General features: G+C 38.1%; 1 protein-coding gene across 50 annotated transcripts in view; it reads right to left on the bottom strand.

The window, feature by feature from the left end:
* ANK2 (ankyrin 2) overlaps nucleotides 1-27,618 on the bottom strand; it is a 685,755-nt gene that overhangs the window by 24,183 nt on the left and 633,954 nt on the right. For 29 of the 50 annotated variants that reach the window (XM_055111732.2, XM_055111740.2, XM_063603575.1 and 26 more), the window contains 11 exons: nucleotides 26,950-27,048; nucleotides 25,812-25,966; nucleotides 23,263-23,474; nucleotides 22,538-22,742; nucleotides 19,988-20,084; nucleotides 17,403-17,631; nucleotides 16,175-16,300; nucleotides 13,297-13,419; nucleotides 11,017-11,049; nucleotides 9,056-9,077; nucleotides 3-6,257 (listed from right to left, as the gene is read on the bottom strand). In XM_055111732.2, coding sequence (XP_054967707.2) covers nucleotides 3-6,257; nucleotides 9,056-9,077; nucleotides 11,017-11,049; nucleotides 13,297-13,419; nucleotides 16,175-16,300; nucleotides 17,403-17,631; nucleotides 19,988-20,084; nucleotides 22,538-22,742; nucleotides 23,263-23,474; nucleotides 25,812-25,966; nucleotides 26,950-27,048 — 7,556 coding nt within the window. The remainder of the gene's footprint in view (nucleotides 1-2; nucleotides 6,258-9,055; nucleotides 9,078-11,016; nucleotides 11,050-13,296; nucleotides 13,420-16,174; nucleotides 16,301-17,402; nucleotides 17,632-19,987; nucleotides 20,085-22,537; nucleotides 22,743-23,262; nucleotides 23,475-25,811; nucleotides 25,967-26,949; nucleotides 27,049-27,618) is intronic. The other 21 variants (XM_057302138.2, XM_057302135.2, XM_057302137.2 and 18 more) reach the window with 3 other exon arrangements.

The raw sequence follows: 27,618 nt of genomic DNA, 5'->3' as shown, positions 1-27,618 counted from the left end.
ACCTTCAGCATGGTCATGGCCATTTTCATCAGGGATGCGTTCAATCAGAGTCTCAATAGACTCATCCCAAATGGGCCTTGTGTCAAAGATGTCCTCAGGAACTGAGTGCTCGGTCTCAACAGGTGGCAGATTTTCAATTACTGATACTTCCAGGGCACTACTACTTTCATCGTCTGAAACTATTTCCTGCTCCCTCTCTGACTGTGTCAGCCTATCCACTAACTTGGAAGCCTCATCACTAATCTCCTCAAAGAATTCTATGGAATTTCTGTAAAGGTCAAAGAAATGCTCCTTACTTTCTTTTGTGGGGCTTGTGCCCCCCCTGCAGGAAGATGTAGTGCTTCTGCCCTTAACTGGCAATCGGGATGTAAGTATCTTTGGTCTTGTGGCCCCTTCTTCTGATTCTAACTCAAGTTCCTCAGCCCTCTCTCTGCTCTCTGTTTCTGTCTCAGTGTAACTTCGGGTTTTTACTGGGCATTTGGTCTTTGAATCCAAAGAACTAGCATCAGATTCAGATTTGCTTCTATTATCTGGTGCGATGCTTGTCATGTCCTGTCCCTGAGGAGCCACTGTCTTCTGGACAGAGGTGTCTAGATCTGAGAGCTGCTGTTCAACTCTTTGGAGGGGTACTTTGACAGGGAGTTTGGACTTTGGTTTTGCTTCATCCTCCTTATTTTCCTCATCTACACTGGATAGAAAATCTTCAGAAACTGAACTCTCATACTCTGCAGATGGAGATGCTGGGGTGGAAGTGGGCATAGTCCTTACAAGAATTTTGGATTTGCTTTCAGTAGAAGGCACATTCTCCATGGGTGCAGTAGGAATCTCGATTACTGATTTCTGTTCTTCTGGGGAAGAATCGGGAGAATCATCACCCCTATCTGAATAAACAGACCTGGTGAGTGTGGAAAAATCTAACTGGACTTGTACAGTTGGTTCAGAAGAGTCAGGGCAGGATATCTGCTTTACACCAGAGAGAGGAGGTATATCACCCGTTTGCACGGTGGGGAGGTCCTTGGTCCCTACACTAACAGCCTCTTTTGTAGGTGTTTCAGTGGAGGCTGAAATCCCCATTTGGGAGTTAAGTTGAGCATCCGAAGCAGGTATTTCCTCTACTTCCTCACTCAGGTCATCTGGAAGTAAGTCTGCCTCATCATCCACTGTTTCTTTTGATTCTGAAAGTGTTAGTGATTCAGCCGATGTCTCCAGTGGTAGGGGCTCAGCCCCAGTAGCCCCTTCTTTCACATCTTCAGAGAGAGTCTCTTCCCTGGATTCTTGACCAATTTGGAAAAAGTGAAAACTTTCATCTGCATAGGACCTTTTGGTCATATCAATGGCACCACTTCGGGTCATTTCAAACAATTTTCCTTCCTGAAACAGAAATGGGTTTTGCTCACTTGTTGGGGTCCCCTCTTCAGTTGGGGTCCTAGCAGGAGTGGTGTCAGGGGTGGTACCCTGTGATTGTCTGTCTACCATCAAACCAAATATCTTTTGTTCTTCCTCTTTCACACGAGCCTCAAAGGCTTCATCGTCTTCCCGAATTTCACTCCAAGAATCAGAATCCACATCAGTTTTTGTGATGATGACTTTGCTTATTTGTTCACCAACAACTGCTGTTGTAGCGGACATAGTAGGCTCGAAAGATGAAGAGACACTGTCTGATTGCATTTCCCACAAGGTACTTTCCTGTTGGGATTCCATTTTTATGTCCTGGCCCTCAAAATTAGATTCTTTGCTTAAAACAGTTCCACTAGAGGAGCTTGCCACTACAACGTCTTCAACAGGGGATGTGATGGTAACAGAATACACTTCAGAAGAGTGAAAACTTGTGGTGTGATTTGCATCTGTTTGGGTTTTGCTTTCTTCACTAGAGAAAAAAGATTGGGAAGGGACATTTTCATAAGGGCTAGTGATTTGTGGATCATAGATTTCATCAGTCTCAGCTAGGTCAGACACGGGAACATCCATGGAAAATCTATCTGTTTGAGTAGTAATGGATGAGTCTTGAGAGGGGCAGTCCTTTGGTAAGTTCTCAAATGTTTCATCAGTTTTTGTGACCTCTGTTTTTTGAATAGAAGATGTGGCAGATATGTCTTCATCTAATTCTTTTCCTTCAGATACCGAACAATGAGGCAAAGAGGATGAAGATGAGAAGCTTTCACTGGGGCAATCTGCTTGTGGAGATTCTGCTCTAGAAACATCAAGCTCTTCTCCCTCTGTGTCTTTTTCATGAGTGCCTTGGAGAGCTAATGATTCTTTATAGATGACTGGCTGTTCATCAACATCATCACCAGTCGGACTCTGTAGACCTGAAGAGACAGGAGCGGCTGAGCTGCTAGGACTCATGGCCTCACATCCATGGCCATCACAGATTTTTGGCTGATCAGTGTCTCTGTTTAGCTTATCATAAGACCTGTCTTCAGCCTCAGTGGAAACAGCATGACTGTCTTCAGCTAAATGGGATTCAGAATCTTTTTCTTCTTCTGATTTGCCTGGCTCTTCCTGAGTATCTTCATTCATCTTGAAAGTATATTGTTTGGAAACGACAGGCTGGAATTGTACTTCTTCTGGACTGGAATTGGAGTCCATGCTTGATGGAAGTGGAGAAGGAGGTTGTACTCGAATCACTGGTTCTGGTAAAAGGCCTGAGTCAGCACCTTTTTTAAGCTGTGCCAACTCAGGTTCACTTTCTGAGGAGGAAGACACCTTCCTGCTCTCCGAAGTTACTAACACAGGGACACCACTTTCATCCTCCCCACTGCCTGTATGTTTTGGTTCATCCACATCTACTGAACAGTCAGCATCTGGGTCAGAAGATGAAGAAGATTCTTCTTGTTTGGGTTCTTTTTTGTAGTCCCTTTTCTGCTTTGCTTCTTGTTCAAGTTCATCAAACATTTTGATTTTGGTTACCATTTTAAACATCTCCTCTTCAGGTGTGAACCTCTTTTTCTCCCCGTTTTCTGAATCATCCTCCTCTGCACATTCATGAATCACAGCTGGTTTTGGTGTACTTACATCTGTGGTTTTGGGTGTAACCTCATAGCTGACTTCTTCAGAGCTGGGGGTGTCAGGAGAAAGGGGGCTCTTCCCTGAGCTCTCCATGAGCGATGTCTGCTCAAGACTGTCATCCTCAGCACTGCCATCAGGGTCTCGGAGTAGCCGGGACCGCACAGAGGCCACTTCCGTCAAGAGTTCTGTTTTGGCAACAGCTGCAGGAAGAGGAAAGTGACTTGGAAAAATTCCAGCCTTCATCTTTGGTTCAACAGGGCTGCTTTCCAGAGAGTCACGGCAAGGAGATTCTTTCAGAGGACTTGGCTCCAGAGAATCAGGGGTTTTGTGTGAAGAGTTATCTTCTAGCACAGGGCTGGCTTCCAGAGAGTCTTTGTGGCTCACTGCTAATGAGTCATCAGCCACAGCGCTGAGGACTTCGCTATCTCGGCTAGGGAGTGCAAGTTCTAACCCTTGGGGACTTCTAATGACTCCCTGAGGTTTTGATTCAGTTCCTGTATCTGTCTTTACAGAAGCCTCAGGCAGCGGCAAGGCCTTTGTCTCGTCTGAGGTGGCTGTGGATTCCTGAGCCTCACTATCAGTTTGTGTCTTGTGGGCTGAACTACCAAAGGTACGTTGACCTTCATCACAGGCTGCCTCCTCAGTCAGTCCTGTAGGTGTCTCTTTAGCTAATGCTACACTACAGCTGCCTGTGCAATCATCTTCTCTTTTAGGGCTTGTGTCTTTGGGAGAGCCTAGAGTGGCCTCTTTCTGAAAACTCTCAGTAGAGGTCTCTGAGTCCTCAGTGACTGTGGCACCTCGCTCTTCAGAGCCACCAGTAATGTCTTTGGTCGTGGGATGCTCTTTTTCTGAACGAATTTCTGTGGTGGTTTCTGTCTTGGTGCTTTCCTTTGTTTCCCCAGTTTGCTCCTCACTTTTCTTTGGTGAGAAAGAAAGGCTTTCTGGGCTCGTCTCAGGGGTCTCTGCTAGGCCTTCATGCTTATAGCTTTCTTCTGAACTAATCTGAGGGGTCCCCTCCATCAGGCTGCCACACGGAGAGCCGGCTACCCCCTCATTCTTTAGGCTTTCAGAACTGCCATCTAAAGCACCGCTTTGTAAAGACAGAGCTGGAAGGAACTCATCTTTCATGTAGTCGAGTGGAAATGTTGTGTTGAAAGGACTAGTGAGTACTTGGTCTAAGTGAAGCTGTGCCTTTTCTGTCTCCTCACTCAGGCGGAATTGTTGGTATTTGTCATTGTCTTCCAACTCTTGCTTAATGACCTCAGAGAAGTCAGTGGAGGTTTTCCTATCTGGGCTGATCTGTAGATCCATGTCTCCCTGCTCATCAGCCATCTTTTCTTTGGGGACTTCGCTCTCTCTGTGGGTTTCTTCTTCAGGCACTGACTGAACAGGTTCAGGTATTTTGTGGCTGAGAACTTTCTCCTTTCCTCCAGCTGCATCTTCTTTCTTAACTCCTATGGAGGAAACACGAACTCCTCTTTTGGATTCTGCTGTGCCCGTTACCGGGATTCTCTGGCCTCGTTTGATTGTCTGATTCTCTGTTTTCTGAGCTTCTCTCTGGGTTAGTATCGGCCCCTTTTCTTTTTCTACCCGAACTTTACCTTTCTCTTGTGGCTGCTTTTGTTTTGCTGATTTGTGCTCAAAGAGTCCAGTTTTATGTTTAGAAGGGTCCTGACCTGACTGGAAAGCCTTCATCAGCTCCCGAACAGACATGGTTTCCTCGATCCTCTCTGTTTTTGAAGTGGGGGATACAGGTGGTTGCTTTTCTGTTTTGCCAGAAGGTGACACAGGCAGGTGCTTCTCAGTTTTCCCAGCTGTTGATACAGGTTGGTGCTTGTCCGTTCTTCCGGAGGGTGAAACAGGCAAGCGTTTTTCTGTTCTCCCAGGCGATACTGGCGGGTGTTTTTCTGTCCTCCCGGAGGGCAATACAGGTGGACGTTTGTCTGTTTTGCCTGAAGGCGAAACAGGTGGGTGTCTTTCTGTTTTTGTAGATGACACAGGAGAGTGCCTTTCAGTTTTTGTCGAGGGTGATACAGGTGAGTGTTTCTCAGTTTTACTCGATGATGACGCAGGTGAATGTCTTTCCGTTTTTGCAGAGGGTGACACAGGTGAGTGTTTCTCAGTTTTACTTGATGGTGATAGTGGAGGGTGCCTTTCAGTTTTTGCAGAAGAGGAAAGAGTAGAGTGTCTTTCTGTTTTAGGGGAGGGAGACCCTGGCGCATGTCTCTCTGACTTCAGAGAGGGTGACGCAGCTGGATGTGGCCTGTGGGTGGTCTTTTTTGGCACGTCCTCCTTGCCTTTGACTCTGATGGGCAACTTGCTTCGACCTTTCTGTTCATCTTCCACTCGCTTCTGAAGGGCCTTTACTTTGTCCTTTATGGAACCAATGGGAGTTTCTTCTATCAAAGGAGATGTGGCCTTGACAGTGGGAAGGGGTTCAGGGGCTAAACCTGGGTCTTCACCTAATGACTCTTCTGAACTACCTTTTTTAAGTTCAGCTTTCTCTGCACTAGCTTGTAAACCTTCCTCTTTTTGTTTCTGCTTTTCTTTTAATTTCCTTCTTACTGGCTTCTTTATTCCCAAGCTTGTTTTGTGCTGTTTCTGTGTACTCTGTGTCTCATCTGGGGGTATGTCTTTCCCTTCCTTTTCAGAGCTCCTGCCAACAGCCGGAGCCTCACATTTCTTCCCTGCCTTGTCTTGAACTGTCTGTAGCTGCTCTTTGGGAAGAGGCACATAGGTATTCAGATCATCAGTAAGGTAGTTCACTAGCCCAGTTGAGTCTTTCTCTACTTTTCCTTTGATCTCTTTATCTATTCTAACTTCTACACATGGATATTCAGTGATTTCTAAAGGTGCTTTTTGCCTAGCCTCTTCTATTTCCTCATCACTGACAATAACCCATTCCTCTTCAACTAATCCTCTCTCAGACCGAGAGCTCTGCACACTGCTTTCATCTCTTGTGCAGGTTCCACTTCTCAGGATTTCATTCACTTTCTCTAAGTCCTCTTTAACTCTTTCAACGATTTCAAAAGGCTCTCCTGGCTCTTCCTCAGCAGCCTTCACCAGCTCCTTCACTTTAATAGAACCTGCCTTATCAGACACATCTGTGGTCAAGATGGCGGTCATTTTGATCAAATCTTGTTTCATCTCAGAAACTTCAGAGAGCAAGTCCGGACTTGCTAGGACAGGAACTTCATTAACCAGGTGACTTTTCAGGACAGATGTTTCTGTAGATTCTGTCTCATCATCTTTGATGTGAATGAAAAACATTGAAAGTAAAATGGAAATCAAAAAAGATATTGGCAAATGTAATCAGGACTGAAACGACACAGCGTCTTTTCCTGTGGTGGTGGTGGTGGGAGGGGCAACAAAATGGGCTGGGAATGGTAGATCCACAAGGCCTCAGGGTACAAGAGCAAAGCAAGGCTAACGAAAAAAAAAACAACTGAAAAGGAAAAATGAGCAGGAAATAACTTGCTTAATTTTTCTCACTTGTAGCACATCCACACATACAACAAAGCTAAAACAAGATGCACATACACACACAAAAAAACACTACATATCAAAACAAAGAACGCAGTGAAATTACACAGAGGTATCTCAAGATTGTTCAGATGTTACAGATCAATGTTGAAAAAAAAAGAAAACCAACCATGAGGAAAAAATAAGAAAAAAAGCATTAGAAATTGCAGAAAGTTGATTTCCTCTAGGAGAAAGCCAGTAGTAGCAAGCTCAGAATAACATCTAATGATGTATATACATTTTTAATCATATAAAAGTCTGAAATTCAGTATGTTTAGTTCTACCAATATACAAAGACTATATAAAATACATCTGAATCAGCTGCAAACCGGCATTTCATCTAAGGGAAATTCACACCTAACAATGAAACAAACAGTCTGGTGCTACGAGGCATGGTCCTTTCCTTGGAGCAACCTCCTTGTTTAGACACAGAATGGACAGACCAAGGAGGGAAATAAAGGAAAGGAAAGAAAAACAACAGAAACAACAATTGTGATTAAACTTATAAGTGAGTCCAAAGTTAAAATGTGATGCATGGCAACCCAAGTCAGAGACAGTCACACGGGACACACACACAGTTTATGTAAGCCAAGTTATTTCCATGCAAAGCAAAGGTGGAGTAAAACGGCTGGGAGAGGCGGCCTTGCTGAAACGTATGGGCAGGAGGATGGCGGGAATTTAGAACAGATATGTAAAACATTACTGTGGCGAAGTGTACTTATTTCCCTATGAGTCCATGCATAAGCTGCTGAAGGTGGTATATTGAGGCTTAGGTTGTGGGGGCTTACACCCATTAAGGTTAAGGAAGAAAACTCAGTAAACTCTTCTAAAATGTACTGATAAAAAGACTTCAGGTAAGAGTCCCTTCCACAGAGCACTTCTTTAGAGATTAGTTTATACCTAGATGAAGATTATTTAATGATTATCTTTAAATCAAAAGCAAACTTGAGTCTGTATTTAAAACTTCTGAAACACTCAAAACACCTAGAAATCCTTCAGGAAAATCCATGGCATCATAGCAACATGGTAACATTTTTTTTTCTTTTTTTTTTTTAACAACTGAGCCATATGGATGAATTAATTTTTAATTCTTACTAGTTTGTATCAGGGGAGCAAAGTAAGAGGCCATTTAAATAAATGGAGTAGTTCTGAAGAAGAAAGTGGGAGAATAAAGTAAAATCACTTAAAAAAAGGAATCAGTGAAGGCAATGTGATATGTCATATAAACAAAAGTGCCTTCTCTTGGGAGAATCTGTATTTGTTGAGAAGATACAGTATGTGAATTTACACATATAAATTTATTAAAATAATTTATACCAATACAAATTTGTTCAATTATATAAACCAATGAAAACATCCAGAATCTCAAACATTCTAGATCTGAATAATGCTTTAACATGAGGGTAAGCCTCATTCAAAGCAACTTCCATAACTTAGTAGTAAATTACATTGTCCTAGGACTTTAAAAAAGCCCTCAGATCATTGTGTAGGGCCACATGAGCATATTAAACATGGTTCTAAGTTTTCTCATTTTGGGAATATACTGTGAAATACAGCAAATCAAAATAAACTCTGAAATAAAGTTTATTGATATTCAATAAACTTTAAAAATCAGATTTTAAAAAAGCATTTGGGGCACAGAAGCAGAAATCTGTAAAATTCAACTGGAGTTTCCACACAAGAAGCCAGAGAGTCACTAGAAATAGTCCAACAAACTAAAATCTTAATTGGATATTACAAACCTGAAATGAGTTCTAAGATAGCTCTTTTAAGGTCTGTCAAAACCAGTTCTCTCTCTACTAAATCAGGTTTGGGATTTGCATCATTATTTAAAATTAACCCTATAATAACATGCTGTTGTGATTAGTAATTTTATCCAGGGGGTTTTAATTTTTGCATTCTTGGCTCTTCATTTTTGTTTATTTTTGTTTTGTGGTTTTTTTTTCAGAAAGTTTTCACAGAAGTCTGTTAGACCTCAGCTCTAAAGACATTGGTTACACTTCACCACAGTAAAAAGTGCAAAAGAGTGATGGGGGAGGGGGCAGGCGTTGGATGGGGTTAGCTTCAGCTAAGAACTATTAGACAGTATCACTTTTGCAGGTGTATCCTACAAAAATAATGAGCTCTCTACAGAAGTCACTATTGCATTACATAAAAAGTGATACTGTCATGTCAGTGCTTAAAAAATGATGAGATGACAGTGTTTTGCTAACAAATGGACAAAACGGTAGGGTGGGTTTCTAAACAAGCATAACAGCAATACCAGGGTTAACAAGAATGTCAAAAGAAAGTGAATGCTTAGATGAATAATCATTGCATTTTACTGCTAATTAGCTCGCAAATTAGGTATATTTGTAATTTAACTGGCCAAGCTGCTTTTATAAATATATTAATGATTAATAAGGATAATATAAAAATTTAATTACTATAGTGGTTAGTAATAGCAACTAGCTTGCATTTTAATTCATGCTTCTTTTTATGGTAGCCAGCTTTCAAACAAACTCAATTTTCTTTAAATTCTTACTTTTTTCTGATGTCATATCGATCTGAAAGAAAACATACATAAATTGAATGGTTACAAATACTGCCTTGGCTCATAGCCCCTGGTGTGCACAAAAAGCTCCTATTCATAATTATACATGTTGGGTGACACCATAGCTATAGGAAGGTCAGAGTAATTTGCTGCATTTTTTCCTGAGAGTCTCCATGATTCTTATCCTGACTTTGAAAAAAACCTTCTGTTTTCTAGACATTACAGGTAGAAAGTCCTTTCTAGCATGTTAATCCCGGGAAGATATGACCCAGGCTGGTTTTGATGTTGGAATACATATTTAGGGAATACATCAGAAAAAGGGTGAAGTCAGTATTGAATAATAAGTATCCATTTAGTGGAGAAAAAGGAAAGGATGACAAACAGCAACGCTAGGGTGATGTGTTCTACAGAAGTAGTTTCATTATCGTTAATAATAAGCCAGCATTCCAGATCCTGAAAAGAATATGAACTGGATCTATTGCCCTAAATAGTTCCAGAAAGTATTCAGTAGGAAAATTATCTAACAGAAAAAAGTGATTTGTGAACATGGCAAAACTGGCTTCCCTATCATTTTTAACAGCTGTGGTGGTAGGGTCACTGAGTACAGGAAGGAAATGGAGTATGTGAAGCAAAGAGTGACTGTGCAGTTGAGGGAAAGAATGACTTCAGTCTTAAGTCGATTGTGTATATGGCTATGTGCGGCAGGACAGTGCGTCTATAGTCACCTCTCTCACCCTGCTCCATTGCAAGGTATCAGAAAAAAAATGAATCCGGGGCATCTTCTGAACTGATAAGGGCTTACATTTTAAGCTGGTGGGTATAAGGGTATTTATTATATTTTTTATTTTGAATGCATTGGAATAACATTTAAAAAAAGAAAACTAGTATATTTGAAAACATTTACATATAACTAATAACATATGCATCTGTCTATCTTAGAAACAAATATATTATTTTAAGTTTTCCAATTATGTTTTTCATTTCTATTATAATATTTGGGCATTTTCAGATCTTTATAACGGAGACAAACACACATTTGCTTTAAATATTGAAGCAGGTTTAATTCATATAGCTATTTATTCAAGGTAACCTCTCTAAGACTTGCTTTCTTCATCAATAATGTAGTATTTAATAACAAACACCTCATAGGTAGTTGTGAGAGATCAACAATGATGAGGCATGTGCAACACTTAGTAAAGATCCCACTTTATAAGAAATTATTATTATTAGCATAGTTCTGCATTATGATATTATAGTCTAAGGAATCAGCTATATGCTTCTTAAAGTTTTTTGGTCTCAGTGTTTATCAAACTCTTTGGTCTTAGGGCCCCTTTACACTCCCAAAAATTACTGAGGAGCCTGAAAAACTTCCGATGGTGTGTGATATGTATAAATAGATATCCATATTACAAATGAAGGCTGAGAAAATGCTAGAACCTAAGAGTATGCAAGCATACATTCCATTAATTGCCAGAGTGGCAATATCATCACATGTAGTATAGCCTCTGGGAGACTCCTTTATAGTTTGTGAGGATATAGAAGTTTAAAAGGCAAATAATGTCTTAGTACATTTTTTATGTACTAAGATTTAATTAAAAATTAATTAATTAAAAATTAAGACATTAATAATGTCTTAGTACAAAAAGAGTTTCAACCACTAGATGTCTTCCGACTAAGAACCCCTGAGATAATGGTTTAGCTCTCAGTAGTTGGTGGAAAAATATAGTATTGCATAGCGACATGGCAACAATTTACAGGGAAACTTTACTATTCCCTTAAGTTGCTCCACAAGATGAGAAAACAGAGGCTTAGAGAGGTTAAGTGAAATTGTGCCCCTTTAATTACTAAGAAGAACCGCCTACCCCGTCTAAGAACACAGGTTAACTATGTGCTGTTATTAGTGGTTACAGCAATGACACAGCCGATAACAAGTGACACTGTCATAAAATTACCTCTTCCTCCTGTTCTTGATCTGACTCTGATTCCTTTCCGCCCCAAGATGCCATGCAAGATGAAAAAAAGAGAGAAGGAAGAGTAGAGAGTATTTAGAAGAAAAGGAAAGAGTAAATAAATACCCTTTCAACAAGCATCAACAGGCAAGCATACAGTCAGCATACTCTTTTTTTATTACTAACAGTTTATAGAAGACAGGCAGAAAAGAAGATTGGCTTAAGTACAAAGTTTATAGATTCAAGAGACAAAAGAACCAACATTATAAATATACTAATTCCAGATACTAGGTCACCACAGCAGTCTCAAAGTTTGACCTTAAATGAACTGGATGGCATTTGTCTTTAGAAATAGTGATGATAATATCCCAATCATTACAGATATTGGTTGAAAATATTAAAAGCTACAAATAAGCATATGGTGGAAAATTTTCAATACACAGGCAATATTTAGAAGCATTATTCTAACAAAGAGCTACTAAATTCTTTCTTTTTTTTTTTTAATAGAGACAAGGTCTTGCTATGTTGCTCAGGCTGGTCTTGAACTACTAGACTCAAGCAGTCCTCCTGCCTTGGTCTCCCAAAGTGCTGGGATTACAGGTGTGGGCCATGGTGCCCAGCCAAGAGCTACTAAATACTAAGGTATATTTTCAATGTACAATGTCTGGGATTTTTTTCTTTTTGAGTTACAAATTAGAAAATTGTACTGGACTATCACAGCATTAATAGCTGTGTCTGATATGTCTTGACTTAGAAATAAAATGTAATAATAAAGTTAATGCTTTCTCTTAGAGCACACTGAAAGCTCACTGAAATCAGCCAAAGCTCAGTCATCTTTCTTTAACACTCAGGTGGCTTGCCCGCAGCAGTACATATTTCTTTGTGGTTCTTATTGGCATACTGCCTCCACTGACTCACTACTAATCAGCAATACAAACCCCAAAATATATTCTGCACCATCAAAATACAATGAAATTATGCTCATTTGGGTTGATATACCCATTTCTATATTTTAATTCTTGGAATAACATGTATATTTAAATATACAAATAATATTTTATTTTATTCATTTAATAAAAATTTACAATGTCAAACCTAATGCTATGAGCTTTTCTCTAGATGGCTGATCTCTATTTACAAAAATAATTCATTAAGCAAATATAAAATTTAACAATTGTGGTGGGGAAAAAGAAGTACAGGACTTTTTTGTTTTGTGATGTCAAGATTTAGGATTTTAAATATATCCCTACTTCCCCTCCAGGTCTCAGCAGTCACCACTCATCACCCTTCCCAACCTGTTATATAGACACTGACAACTTCTGCATCCACCTATAGATTGCCATGTGGGAGCTTCCTATTCAAAAGAAATATTGGTTAAAAAAATTTAAAAGAATGAAACATAAATTATCCACAACATTTAATTGATTTGGTTGTCTTTGATTTCATCAGAGTATTCAAGGAATTACGTGAGGGGGAGAGATTTCAAAAGAAAGGAATTCCTGTAGGTAGACTTGGGGTCAGAAATTAATGTATTTCTCCTTTTCAACAATGTTTTAAATCTACTCATAACATGGCGATATGTTTTTTACTAATCAACTATTTCTACTATTTTTTATTTTAACCAACAATTTACACAAGTTATGTTGCCTAAGCTGCCCTTGAACTCCTGGGCTCAAGTGATCCTCTCACCTCAGCCTCCAGAGTAGCTGGGACTACAGGTGTGCACCATCACACCAGTTTATATGCTCCTAAAATATGATAAGTTTGAAGATTAATAGTTAATTACTTAGAAAAAATAAAATATCATGGGGCAGCTCTGAATTTAATAATATGTAAGCCACCTGTGAATTGGTAGTAAACAGAAGGTGATGAACTCTAATATTTTCATAGGGCCGAATGCACGAGTATGGTCGCAGGAAAGCACATGAAAACAATAATGAAGAAAAGCCAATTAGTTTTTAAAATTTCTTCAAAAAGTTAAATCTGAAGCCAAATTTTCTTACTTCCATGCCCAATGTGTATTAATAGACTTTTTGCATCAAAGTGCATTTAACATGAAATCAGGTGGCACTAGGTTTTTTCTTAAGTGGAAATCGTAAATCTGACAGAGAATCAAACGTGATTATTACACGTGCTTTCAATCAGTCTTTGTTGGTATTCATTTTATTAGGTCAGTGCAAAAGCAATTGCTGTTTTTGCCATTACTTTTGCACTGACCTAAAACAAGATTTAAAAATCAATTCCTACTCTACCTGAATTGCACTATAGCAGATTTTACGATACCTTTGTATAAATCGGCAAAGTGATGTTTAAGTTGCAAATAGCTTGATGCACCAGGCCTCTCGTGGATTTTGGCTCCTTCATAAATGATAGTCGTCCGCAAGGTTCCTGAGTTGTATCGCGTACCTTGAACAAGAAAGACATACATGCTTCACCCATATTTTGATTTGCAGTATTTACTTTAACTAGATGATGCTTGAAAGGGGAAAGTAAAATTCATTTGTTAATGCTAGGTAAGAACTCAAAGGATTTCCTTTCTCTTTTCCTATTACCATTTGGAAAGCCTTTTTAAAAATCATTCAGCTTTCTTTTTTAGTCTTATTTAAGTATGGTAGACAAAAATTGCATAGATTTAAGGTGTACAATATGATGATTTGATATATGTATACATTGTGAAATGATTAGCGTATCAAATTAATTAACATATCAATCACCTCATTCCCCTTTTTTGTGGTGAGAACACTTGAGATCTCTTAGCAAATTTCAAGTATATAATACATTACATACAATTAACTGTAGTTTAATGCTGTATATTAGATCTTCAGAACTTACTCAGCTTTTAAAATAATTATGGTAAAATATACATAACATACGGTTTACCATTTTTACTATTTTGAGGTAGAAAATTCAGTGGCATTAAGCACATTCACAAAGTTGTATAATCATTACTTCTATCCAGAATGTTTTTCATCCTATGCAGAAACTGTCCCCATTGAACAATAGCACCCCATTGCCCTCTTGCCCAGCCCCTAATAACCTCTATTCTACTTTCTGTCTCTATACGTTTGCCTATTCTAGGAACATGTAGAAATGGAGCCATATAGTATTTGTGTCTGGCTTATTTTACTCAGCGTAATGTTTTCCAAGTTCATTCATATTGCATCATGTGTCAGAATTTCATTCCTTTTTAAAAAAATTGTGATAAATATATGTAACATAAAACTTATCATTTTAATCATAAAAATGATTAAACCTAAAAAGGTGTCTAGTTTGGTGGCATTAAGTACATTCACATTGTTGTATAATCATCACTACCTTCCATCTTTAGAACTTGTTAATCTTCCTAACTGAAATTCTGTATCTATTAAACAATAATTCCCCATTCTTCACTTCTCCTGTCCCCAGCAACCACTCTTCTACTTTCTATCTTTATTTCACTTCAAGGAGAGGTCAAAAAAATAAATTAAAAAAAATATTTTCTCTCTTTATGAATTTGACTACCCTAGGTACCTCATATAAGTGAAACCATACAATATTTGTCCTTTTGTGTCTAGCTTATTTCATTTACCATATTGCAGCATAAATTAGAATTTCCTTCCTTTTAAAGGCTGAATAGTATTCCATTGCATGTGTATACCGCATTTTGTTTGTGGACCTTTGGACTTTTGGGTTGTTTCCATTTTGGCTACCATGGCTAATGCTGCTAAGAACATTGGTGTGCAAGTAATTGAGTCTGTACTTTAAATTCTTGTGGGTGTACACCGAGAAGTAAATTGCTGAATCATATACTAATTTTATGTTTAACTTTTTGAGGAAAAACCATAGTGTTTTCCAAAGTCGCTGCACTATTTTGCATTTCCACCAGCAATGCATTAGGGCCCCAATTTGTCCACATCCTTCCCAACATTTGTTTATTTTCTGTTTGTTTGTTTTAATAATAGCCATCCTAATGGGTATGGAGTGGTATCTCTTCACAGTTTTGATTTGCATTTCCCTACGCTGTTGAACATCTCTTCATATGCTTATTGACCATCTGTGTATCTTCTTTGGAGAAATGTCTACTGAAGCACTTCCCTCATTTTGTATTGGGTTGTTTGTAGAATGATTCTGCACACCAACGATGTCAAACATTAGTTTAATTATATAGCTGTCTATGTTAAATGGATCCATTACCCCTGAGCAGTTACTGCTTAATGTGGTGATCTGTAAGAATCTATCATCAGTCAGGCAAAACAATTGAACCAGAAATGGCACAATGAGAGAGACTCAGCAGAGATCTTGGAAAAACTTAATAAGAGGTTTGCAGACACATATTTGGAAAAATAATAAGGGGTTAAAATAAAAAGAGTCATTGCTGATGAACAGTTGGAAATGAGTAGGTGAAGTAGGATTGGAAAAAAAACAACAGAAGCCAGCCTATACCTAAGAGGATTGAGCGTTAGGACCTCTGGATTAGTGAAATAAATTGTGAGAAACAAGAAGAAAAATGAGCTTGGAAAATAATGCAGAGTAGAATTATTACCTCCTTTTTATTTCCTGAATCTCTTATTCCTTCATATGTGGTCCCTTTTAGATTGGAATCTAAAATGAAACTTGCATATATCACCTCAAATCCCTAACTTGGTCTCTGTTTAGAGACAATAAACACCTGGTGCACACAAATGTCTCCATGCTGTTTATTGAATGAATTTATGAAAATATATCAAGTCTATAGCTCTATTGCAGATAATTTACTAGCTTAAGTGAGATGCTGGGTCTTTTCAGAGATTTTATTATAAAAAGTTGCCACTTAGAACTCTTTTGATCTCCACACTTGTGAAGTTCACATATATTTTTAAATCTAAGCATAAATATTTAAAAGTTATAATAGATAAATAGGCTTTCCTTCAAATTTGGAAAATACCGGTCACTGTGCCTAATTAATGAGTTGGCTATTATTTGTCCTGTTATCATCCTTAAATATAGTCTATAAAAATTCAGGTTGACTTTGAACCTCAAAAATAAAAATGATTTGTTTCCCAGGGCTGTAAAACGTTACAAATATGGTTAAAAAGAAAACTCTGAAGATGACTGAAAAGCAAAAATTTTCTATTACTAAAGGAAGTCAAATTCTTCCTTGATCTTGAAAAAAATGCATCACAAAATTCCATGTATATATTACCTTGACAAATAGAGGAAGTCTATTTTCTTTGAAGGCAAAAAAACTGAATATATGATGCTGGCCACTTTTAGTTAATGGTACCAAGTTGCCGAAACAATCAACGTAGATGGGTTTTCCTTCTAACACCTGAGTGAAAACAGAGAGAAATAACAATAAAGTAGCTGCAATTATACTTGTTGTTTACACAAAGAAGTGGTAGTACTACTTGGAACTTCAAATTCTTATAATACACATACAACCATCTTTAAATTGACAACTGACATTCTGTCTATCTGTGACACAGCATGTCCAGCACTCTTTCTTCTTACTAGTAATGGGAATCTTTAATGAATGGTGACATTTAATGTTCTCATTCCAAAAACTGTATCCCATTATTCCACAAACCCAAAATACATTTAAATCCTAAATTTAAACTTATGCTTGGGTAATTTTTTTTTTTTTTTTTGAGACAGAGTCTCACTCTGTTGCCCAGGCTGGAGTGCAGTGGTGCTATCTTGGCTCACTGCAACCTCCGCCTCCCAGGTTCAAGCAATTCTCCTGCCTCAGCCTCCTGAGTAGCTGGGATTACAGGCATCTGGCACCATGCCCAGCTAATTTTGTATTTTTAGTAGAGATAGGGTTTTGCCATGTTGGCCAGGTTGGTCTCGAACTGGTGACCTCAGATGATCCACCCACCTCGGCCTCCCAAAGTGCTGGGAATACAGGCGTGAACCACCACGCCTGGCCTGCTTGGGTAACTTTTGACATCACAATGAGTCAGGTTACTGGACTTCAACACCCAAAGACCTACACTGATGGAAAATTCTGAAATAAGAAAAAGTAATGTAGAAAAGCACTAGACACCCTGCTTCAACATTTATGCAAAAAGATATACTTCCCAGACTGTTTTAGTTACTATTAAAAAATAAGGACAACAAGGAAAGCTAAAAACAGCTAAAGTACTACAATCACTTACATACTTTGAATTTATCAATAACTCATAATTTTTCCTCAAATAATCTTTAAAGGAATCATCTTACCTTCTCACATACACAGATCATTCCTATTGAATAGGTCCAAAATGGCTAAAAATGGCAGATTTTGGATATTGACCTTCTAACTGACCAAAATGTGAACTTGTCTTTCACTTTTTAATTATTCTATTTATTAAATGATATTTGAAATATAATCTATTAATACAGGTATAACAACATGGCATAAATTATTATTATTATTTTTGGTACAGTACCTCCACATCCCTGCTTCTGGCCACCTCAGCAAAATTTTCTTGTTGTTCAAGGGTCTTATCCACTTTATCATCAGTCATGCAGAAACACCTCAACCTGGCTTCAATGGGGTCATGTGATTTGGCAAACACTACAAATTTGGCCATATAAGGTACGCAGATAATTTCTCTGTATACTTGTGATGCAAAAGTAACGGATTCCTGGATCTGTCGACAATCTATCAGCCAGAACCTATTAAAATAAATAAAGTCAGTTATCTAAAGTTCAAAGTATACCATGTGAAAAATAAAATCAGTTCCTTCAATATGATCAAAGTAGTCAACAAATGCTTCTTGGAAAAAAGGAAGTGAGAGAGGGAGATAATGAGAGAAAGCCAAAGGAAAGAAATAGCAAGACAGGAACAAAAGGAAAGGTAGGAGGAAAGAAGGGAAGGCAGAAGGGAGTGAAGAGAAGAGAGAAAGATATCAGGTTTAAGATCAACTATTAAATACAGTATTTCTAATTTTCTTTTTTGGAAACTCTTCTGAATATTCAGTTTTCTGAACTATATATTTAGTGTTTTGGAATCCTTTAGTGGAGTGAACTCAATAGCAGACATAAGACAAGGATCTCACTGCATGGTTTTCTATTTTCCTTGATCCCCCCTCCCTAGCTGTCATTTCATTTCCTGAAACTCTTTTCAACAAAATCTACCCAGCTTTTCCTCCCCTCGTTATTCTTTTCCAAGGAACTCTAATCACCAAAGTGGAATCAACCCAACCATTTTAAAAAACCTGCTCCAGAACTCCTAAGTATTGCTGAATATAATTCATAGAAGAAATTATTGGCTATAATGACTTTATGATTTCCAGCCTCAACTAAGTCTGTGACATTGACTGGCAATTTTTTGTTCACTATGGTAACATTACTAAATCTTATGACACTCTTTAAGCTTCATCCCTTACCACAGGCCCTAAGAGAGCTAACTTCACAAAGAAAGTCGAGGTCATTAGATGGAAATATTTTCATTTTGTTATTTTATACTTCCAAAGGGTTTTTTTTTTTTTTTTTTTTTTGAGACGTTGTCTCGCTCTGTCGCCCAGGCTGGAGTGCAGTGATTTATCACTTCTTAATCTACCCTGTAAGACCTTTTATAAAGTGTTGCCAACCAACAGTCCTAGATTTTGTTTGTTTGTTTGTTTGTTTGTTTTTTGCTTTGTTTTGTTTTTGAGACAACGTCTCTGTCGCCCAGGCTGGAGTGCAGTGACGCAATCACGGCTCACTGCAGCCTCGACCTCTCTGGGCTCAAGAGATCCTCCCACCTCAACCTCCCTGGTTCCTAGGACTACAGGTGTGCGCCACCATGTCCAGCTAATTTTTGTATCTTTTTTGTGAGAGACAGGGTTTCACCATGTTGCCCAAGCTAGTCTTGAACTCCTGAGCTCAAGCAATCCACCTGTCTTGGCCTCCCAAAGTGCCGGGATTACAGGCATGAGCCACGAGGCCCAGCCTCAAGTATTATTTTTGAATTATAGACTACATGGATAATTGTTGCTATCCCCCACTACACCTTCTCATTCTATCTTTGCATCTTTGCTCATGTTATTCTCTTTTTCACTTTTATCTGCCTATTAGGTTCCAACACATGTCTCGAGTCACCTCTTCTCAGATACCCTCTCTAGCTATCCCAATTCGAACACCCTTCTCTCATTCTTTTAGTCCATCTGGTCTATATCTCTTATTCAGGACATGTCGTCTTCTGGATTACAGTATAGATGCTAAATTGGCAAAACACATTGAAACACAGAACTGCGGACTCAATAGTTGAGCCTCTGGGTGGCTGGAACTATAAACATGTGCCACCACACCCAACTATTGCTATGCCATTACTTAACTATTCATGCACTTTTATCTTTTCTCCTCCACCCCAAATAGAAATAAATGTACGTTTTAATTACTCTCAACTTCAGTTTTCTCATCTGTAAAATGGACATAATGTCTCTTGCCCTACTTAAGTCACAAAGCTGTAATGTCAAGTTAAAGAGAGGTAACAATGCTTAGCAATCAATTAAAGACCAAAGGAATGGGAGCTAACTTTAATCAATTGAGTTATTGTGTGCATAAGCAATAAAACTAGATAGCTTCACCGTTTTAAAGATATGTAATACATAAATAAGAAATGTGTATAAGAGCCACTGAAGCCTCTAAGCCTTTTAGACAAACCACGGTGAGATTTGTGCTGTTATCATTCTGTTGGAAAAGTAGTTCAGGCTATTTTGCTGACAACAGGAAATTATCATTCCTAAGGACTTTGGAAGTGGAAAAAGCAGCAGCTGCTACTGACTAAGTCAGAATCATACAGGCAAAGCAGACAATCGCTCCTTTTCCTTAGATTTTAATCGGATTGGTAATACTTTGTTACTGTATTATCACTATTCCATTTGCTGACAGATCTAGTTTAAAATATAAAAGCAAAGGCAGACCATACTTAAAATCCAATGAAAAAATAACTTTTAAACAATAAAGAAACAAAACAAAACAAAACAAAGGGCAGTTTTTTTGGAGGGTAACATATCATAGTGGGCTTTTCTGTGCTATATAACGATACCTGGCAGACACGTTTGTTGTAAAGGAAACACATTCATTGACAAATGTTAATGGCGTAGTTCCTGTAATATCTTCCCACTGGGCAGGGGTGGTTCCACCTGAAATAATATGATTGTTGAAAAAAATCAGGCAAAACTCCAGACTCTAGATTCTACAATAGTCTTTGTGGTTCTGTGTTCACCAGCCAAATCCCACCCCTCAAAATGACATATTGAAAACAAAATGACTAAAATCTACATGCTAAAAAATGACACACTGAAAACAAACAGCCGACTACCACTCAAGAAACTAAATTTTAGGGTAGTTATTTGAATAAGTATTTATTAAGCCTTCTGTTCTCTTCCTGACATTCTGAAGCTTTTATTATAATTGCAAGACTCTGAAGATAATTTTGAATTGTATACAGCTGATTATTTTTAAATATCCTTTGACCACCTAAGGAGCTGAACAGTTTGTTAAAACAGTGAACAATCGGCCGGGCGTGGTGGCTCATGCCTGTAATCCCAGCACTTTGGGAGGCTGAGGCGGGCGGGTCACGAGGTCAGGAGATCAAGACCATCCTGGCTAACACGGTGAAACCCCATCTCTACTAAAAATACAAAAAATTAGCCGGGCATAGTGGTGGGCACCTGTAGTCCCAGCTACTAGGGAGGCTGAGGCAGGAGAATGGCGTGAACCCGGGAGGTGGAGCTTGCAGTGAGCCGAGATTGCGCCACTGCACTCCAGCCTGGGCGACAGAGCGAGACTCCGTCTCAAAAAAAAAAAAAAAAAAAAAATAGTGAACAATCTAAATAGTCTTTTGTTCTTAAACTTCATATTTTATGAAATTGTTTTCAAAAAAGTTCCTCTCAATGTGCAATAAAAGTTTGGCCAAAAAATGTTTGTGAAATAGTAAGAGCTCAATAAATATTGCAAGGTAAATGAAAAAATAAATGAATATCAAAGGATGGCCCCTGTACATTGAAAAACTACCATGAAGGCTAATGGTGACTACCTGTCTTTCATTTCTACTAAGAAATTAAGATCACATAGATAAGGACAAAATTTTAGTTCAAAGGGCTGTAGGAGGAATATATGTTTGAAATGAAGAAAAGTCTTGACTCTAAAGTTTCTTAAAGAAGAGAACAAGTTATCAAAGAAAGGTTATGGAAGTTTATTCTAGTAGGCCTTTAAAATACATACTCAGCATAACTATATGACACAGAAAAATACAAAGACTCAAATGTCTAGGTATTTAAACAATTAATACATTAAATTATTTGTTAATTTTTAAAATAATTTTAATTAAATTTCAGAAATGTTTATGAGAAACCTGTCTAAAGACATTGGGCTGGAATAAATAGAGTAGATGGTGTTTAGGCCCCTAGAGTGTTTATTTGATCACTATAAGGGCAGGGCATATCACAGATATTCTTCTGCCTCACCTGTTTCACATCCGTGACATTATATTGCACATTATAGAAGGTTAATCATATATCTATGGGGCTGGAATTATGGGAAAGATACCCAGAAATGATAGCAATAACCAAAAATGAGCAATTGGGAAAGAGATCATAAGTGAAGCATATGATTTCCCCCCACTCATTATTATTAAACTTATGGAATAATCTCGTGGTTCTCTATCATAACTGCAAGAAACATATGAGTAAGAAGGGTGAATTAAAGAAAACAAAATAAAGGTGAACATTCTGCCAATACAAAAGAGAAATGAAAAAAATAATTCTAACAATACAAAAACATCCAGGGACGATTACTGTTCCTACTAATAATAGTACTAATATTTACTGAATACCAACACCATGTAATTATTGATAAATAGAGAAATTATTAGTTAAATTATTTAGCCCTAGAACAGATTATTCATGTGAATTTTTTTGCCTCTCACTATTTGTGATGGCATTGTTATGAAGAGACTACCAACGTTCTGGGAGTGTCTTTGGAGAGTTTGGTAGCTGTCTGAAAGCGACTACACAACCACAATTGAAAAGACCAAAAATCAGTTAATCCCTGAAAACCTTTAAGTTGTTTTTCTAAAGTTAGTTCAATAGATCAATGATAAAGACATAACTAATTCCATAACATAACAGTTTGGTTTGAACTATTGGGTATAATTACTCAAGACAGTATTTTTTTTTCCAGCAGATTTAGTGATCTCTTCAATGAAGGCTTGAAGCCTGAACTTTGGAGACATATGGGTGTGGTTTTGAATCCCAACACCACCAAATATTTATAGTGCAAGTTATAGAACTTCTTTCAACCATGGTTTCCTTCTCAGCAACATGGGGTTAAAGTTTCCTCACAGGGTTACTGTGGAGATTAGAATGACAACGCATATAAACTATCTAACAGTTTGGCATACAGACTTCATTTAGTAAATAATAGTTGTTTCCTTTCACCTTTCATTTCCCTAGTTAATTAAAATGTATTCCCTGAATATTAATTCCCTGCATATGACCCTGCAGACATCTTATGACAAAGGTAATTTAATATTTACAATGATCTAAGTTTCTTTTTTCAGAACTCTCTACGAACATAGTCATATGTGACTCACCTGTTATGCTGCATAGTAATCTTAAGGTTGGTGCATCTCCCCCAAAACCATTCAACATGACATCACTTGAAGCTTTGGGGACAGGAATGGTCATGGTAATTGGTTTGTGGAATTTTCTTCTTCTAGGTTCCAAAGTGACTATAGGGCTGAAGGTAGCTTTGTTGCCTAGGATCTTCTTAACCAGCTCACTGTGCATAGGTTGAGCCTTTTCAAAGTAAAAACACACACATATATATTTGTGTATATATTTTAAAATAAAGAATGAATCATTATATTTAATTTCAAATTTCTTCCCCGAAGTATTTTTTTATCTTACAAATAAGTTTGGTGGGCTTCAAATATGGCAATCATAAGTTCAGTATTATTACTAAGCACTCATAAAATTTTGTAAGATCCACGATCTCTGATGGCAGCTCTTGCTTACTAGGAATAATCTGATTCTTTAACAATTTATTTCTCATTTAAAAGCTAATTTCTTTTTTTTTTTTTTACAAGAAGAAAACATTTGTAGCTGGAGATTAATTTTGGTTAATTGTCCAAATATAAGTTGAATTTTTAAATAGATTAGTAACCAATAAATATGGATTTTGACTTTAGCTCTACCATTAATGCTACCTTCCTTTTTGGTGTGATTATAAAACAAAGGTAACAGTTCTTGACAAAGCTAATTTTTAATCATTAGAATACAATCCTGTTAGGATCATTTGCATCTAACATGGGCATACCTGCAGGCCTACGCGGATCCGCTTGGTGAGTGCCCCCTCTGGGAAGACGGCCTGCACCTGGGGCACCACTGTGCTGCTCAGCACACCTCCTTCTGGGCCAATCAGATTGCTGTCCTGTTTGATACGAGACACCACTGCAAAGTACTGTGGGAAGTCTCGGGTGATGATGCGGCAGATTCGTTTCTTTTCTAGGTCTTCTGGGCTATCCAGTACTAAGACAAGAAATGACCCACCTTCATTCACATAGCAAAGATTTCCTTCTAACAGCATTCTAGCCAACTCATTCGCTTGGTTAATAATGAACAGAAGTGCCAGCAAAACACATTTTTTTGAAACAACAGGACAATTTTAAAAAGCAAGGCTATCCTAACAACACCAGAAAACAAAAAATTGCAATATTTCAAGATCTGTCAGCATTTAGCTTGCATGTTTCCTTTCTTCTCAGTGACTTTCCAGGTCACTGAGAAAGATAAACATTTAGTTCTAGGTACAGCATTGCAGGGCCACCTTTGAAATGAGAGGCATCAGGGCAAATATGGAATGAGATGAACGTGTTCTATTCCTGGTTCATGTGATGGAAAGGAAGTTGTTTCTGGGCTCCTTTTCTTTGCAAATTTCAAAGTTAGCTCAAATCCAAGTTATTGTGGTTTTAAGAAGTAACATAGCCCTTTGGGTTTTCAGGGGAATAATGCAGGAATAAAATCTATCTTGGAAGAGTAAGATTCATGTTTATGAGTTTACTCCAGTGGAAGGGTTGTGTCTGAGATACTCACTGTGGATATTAAAAAATCAGTGATTAGGAATTCAGGGTTTCAATATTCCCCTGATGCCATTAAATTTCCAAAAATAACATTTAACATCAAGAGGATGGGATCATGGGTTCTTTATAAATTGCATTAGTGTAGATATTCAGGGCAATACAAAAAAAATCAAACTAGTTTAAATTTAGAAAATGTGCACTACATGGATCACTGAATTTTAAGAGGTGATGGAAAGTTGTTCATTTTTAGAAATCATTTACAATTCATTATAGAGGCAGGAACAGCAACTATGTTTTTCTTGATTATTGGGCATAGCTAGATAGTAAAAGTAAAAAGTCCCAGGATCTGATTCCACATGATTGAAGACTGATGCACTGGCAAATACTAGCCTATATTTATTTTTAAAATTTCCAGACATACACAAATCTTTAACTTTCTATTAATAGATTAATTAATCTATTAACTTTCTATTAATACTCATGTAAAAAGCTCATTTTTAAATAAATAAAGTTAAAGAGTGGGTCCCCATCCAAGGGCAAGATACCAATGCTCACTGGCAGTGTTATTGATGGTAAATATCTCAGAGGAAAATACCCTAAACCTAAATGTCAGCAAAAGGAATGGTTCCAAGAAGTAGAAGCAGCTAAATATTGTAGGGAACAATTTTTATTAATAAAAACGCTGATTTTTTCTTTGCTTAGAAGATATTGACTTAACATATCTAGAGGGCATAATTTCTTCCTCCATCCACCCCTTGGATAAGATAAGCCTGGCCTCTATTCTTATTCAAACCTTGGTAGGATGTAGAAAGAAATGGTAAAGAAGCGATGGTCAGGCTACTCTTTCCTATCCATAAGCCATATCTGAAACTAGTGCCAGAAGACTCAAGAACTTGATAAACAGCTATACTTGCTCTTGAGTGTCTAGCTGTATACAAAACTTGGTATGTTCCTGGCATGCAGGCAAAGAACTTGCCCTATTTGTGTAGTTACTTAAAGTTGAATGTGAATTCTACTATTAGGACTAGGACCTTTTCTCTGTGGAAACTATGGAGACCTGAGGAAGAGCCGCTTTCCTCTTTTCATACTGAGATATTACAACCTTGTCCAGTCCAAGACAGAGTTGAGATTTACAGCAATTGAAGTTCTAATGGAAAACTAAGTTCTTAAACTAGATGTGTATGTATGTGTATGCAATTCAACCCTGGCTAACTCCCTGTTTGAATTATAGGTAGGAAATTGAATGAACTTAATTTTCCTACCCCCTTAATAATAGTTTAAAAATTATAGTATTCTGTAACTTACTAGTTATGGGTAGATGTAAGTTTTCCAACACAATAGCTTAACACTTTTTATCAGTATCTTAAATATCTAATGTTTCAAGTTAGGCATTTTTTTAAATCATGGATTTATTATCCAGTATCAGTTCATTTCGTTATGAAGCAACAATATCTATTCTATCTCATTTTCGGCTCAAAAAAGTTTACACTAAAAATGGAAGCATGCTGCATCTCTTTAATGAGATGTTTGATATCTTAAAGGCTTTTATTTTCCTGAATGTAACAGGAGTAAGATTAAGCAAAAGTATTGTGCATTCCAACTCATCACTACAGGAGCAAAGCAGATTACCTGCTGTAGTAAAATACCACAAGGGACACACACACACATACACACACACACACACATACACACACACACATATACACACACCCCTAGGTCATAAGAAAGAAATGAATCATTTTCATGCTTCCAGTTTAGATTTCTTTTAAAACGCTTCATCTGAAAGTACCTTCATCCATGCCGTTAAGAATTTCATTCAATTCATCTTCAGTGTAGTCACAGAAATGCTCTTTCCAGCTGTCCCCATTCTCACTGCGCAGGACCACCAGTTCCCTTTCCTTTCCTCGAAGGGCCGCAAAGTGAGGGATCTCCACGATCACAGGCCTGACATAGCAATGCAGAACATTCAGTGTGGACAGGAGCTAACTAACAGCAAGACAAGCACCTCGACTCTGTTGCAAAGTGACCTGGAATTCTTCTTTTGCTGGGGACAGGGACATAGTGGGCCATCCCCTGGAGCCCACTGGCTAGCAGATGGTCACACAGTAGCACTCCACCTCAGGGGCACCAATCCTCAGGTACATGCTGCTACCTTAAGCCAAATAATGTTTCCCTGTGAGTGCATGTGGCATTCTGGAACTTCTCCTTTGATAAATGTAAGTAGAACACATTTAACCAAAAGAAATGTACATGCATATCTATGATGTCTGCCAATCTCCTAAAACATTTTCGACAAGGTGCAAAATGACGAAATGGTTTAAGAGGAAAATGGCTCACACATTGCATAATTTGATGTGTCGTAAATGAGGAGACGTCAGAAAGTTGGCTACTTGTGAACTAAAGAGCCATGCACTCGTGGTTTTTGCTTATATTTTCTTCATTCAAGGAAACAATAGGCATGTGTACACAGTGTGGCCCTAATTGAGCCCCTCAGCAGACAGCCCAATTGTGTCCAATGCCTATTATATTCAGGATCCGGAACATGCACTGCCCTATTATTTTTAGGTCACATTCGTTCTCAAAATATATAGAGGGTTTTGATTTTTGGGTCCAGGTTGCTTTGATACAGACTCCAAATTCATCATAACAACATCATAACTAGCACATAGTACAACTAGGCAGATCTCATGCTTAAACGAAAATGAAGGTCACAGCACTTTAAGGGGAAAGATATAAAAACATCACTCAAAAATAAAAGTCACATACCACAAGGGTCAGAAATGGTCCACTAAAGATAGGTTATACAGAATTTAAATCATAGAGAGGGACATGTCATGGGCACAATGACAAAAAAGAGAAATCATATTGCAGAAGAAGGAGAAGAATGGGGGGCCAGCAGCCATCAATTTGTTTTAAGTCACTCCTACCCAAGGAATTTGGTTCCAGGAGGCCCCAGCTGAAGAATGCGGCTGACCAAACTTTCTCCCTCATTAAGTGGGGGAGGAGCCGTTGGCAGGTGAAGTTTACTGAGTACATCCAAAGCAGCAGTGAAAGAAAGAACATAGGTAAGCTTCAGGTATTGTCTTCCACAGAACCCCAGCGTCGCCAGCTGATCCACAGGGTGAACTTTGGTTTCACACTGCGTTTGGTTCTGCCCCCTCCATTGGTCACAAAGAGCAAGGAACCGAGACCCAGAGTGTACAATGGAGGCGCGTCTGTGCAAGGAGAGCACTTAGCTGTCCGGTCTGTCCCTAATTATGTTCACCGCCAGGGCACTAGCCAAAAAGGGGGAAAAAATGCTCCACAAGAAAGACAAGCTGTTGGGAATATAATGAAAACTCTGCCCTGTACAGAGGCCAGATGTTTTCATGCATATTCCCCAACAGATCTGAAGATTATTAAAAAGCCTAAACTATCTGAGCATGAGGGGAACAGGGTCTGACACAGAATATGAAAAGAATCATTGGGGAATTACTCCAAACATAATGGCATTTTCTGATGCAACCCAGAACTTCACAGGCTCCTTGTAAAGCTCTGGTCTGTCTGATTGGAGGACATGAGAGGTGGTTGCTATAATTGGGAAATATAAACACACC

This window comes from Pan paniscus, chromosome 3 (assembly GCF_029289425.2).
Source record: "Pan paniscus chromosome 3, NHGRI_mPanPan1-v2.0_pri, whole genome shotgun sequence".
Classification (NCBI taxonomy): Eukaryota; Metazoa; Chordata; class Mammalia; order Primates; family Hominidae; genus Pan; species Pan paniscus.
This window is presented reverse-complemented; position numbering and strand designations above follow the sequence as displayed.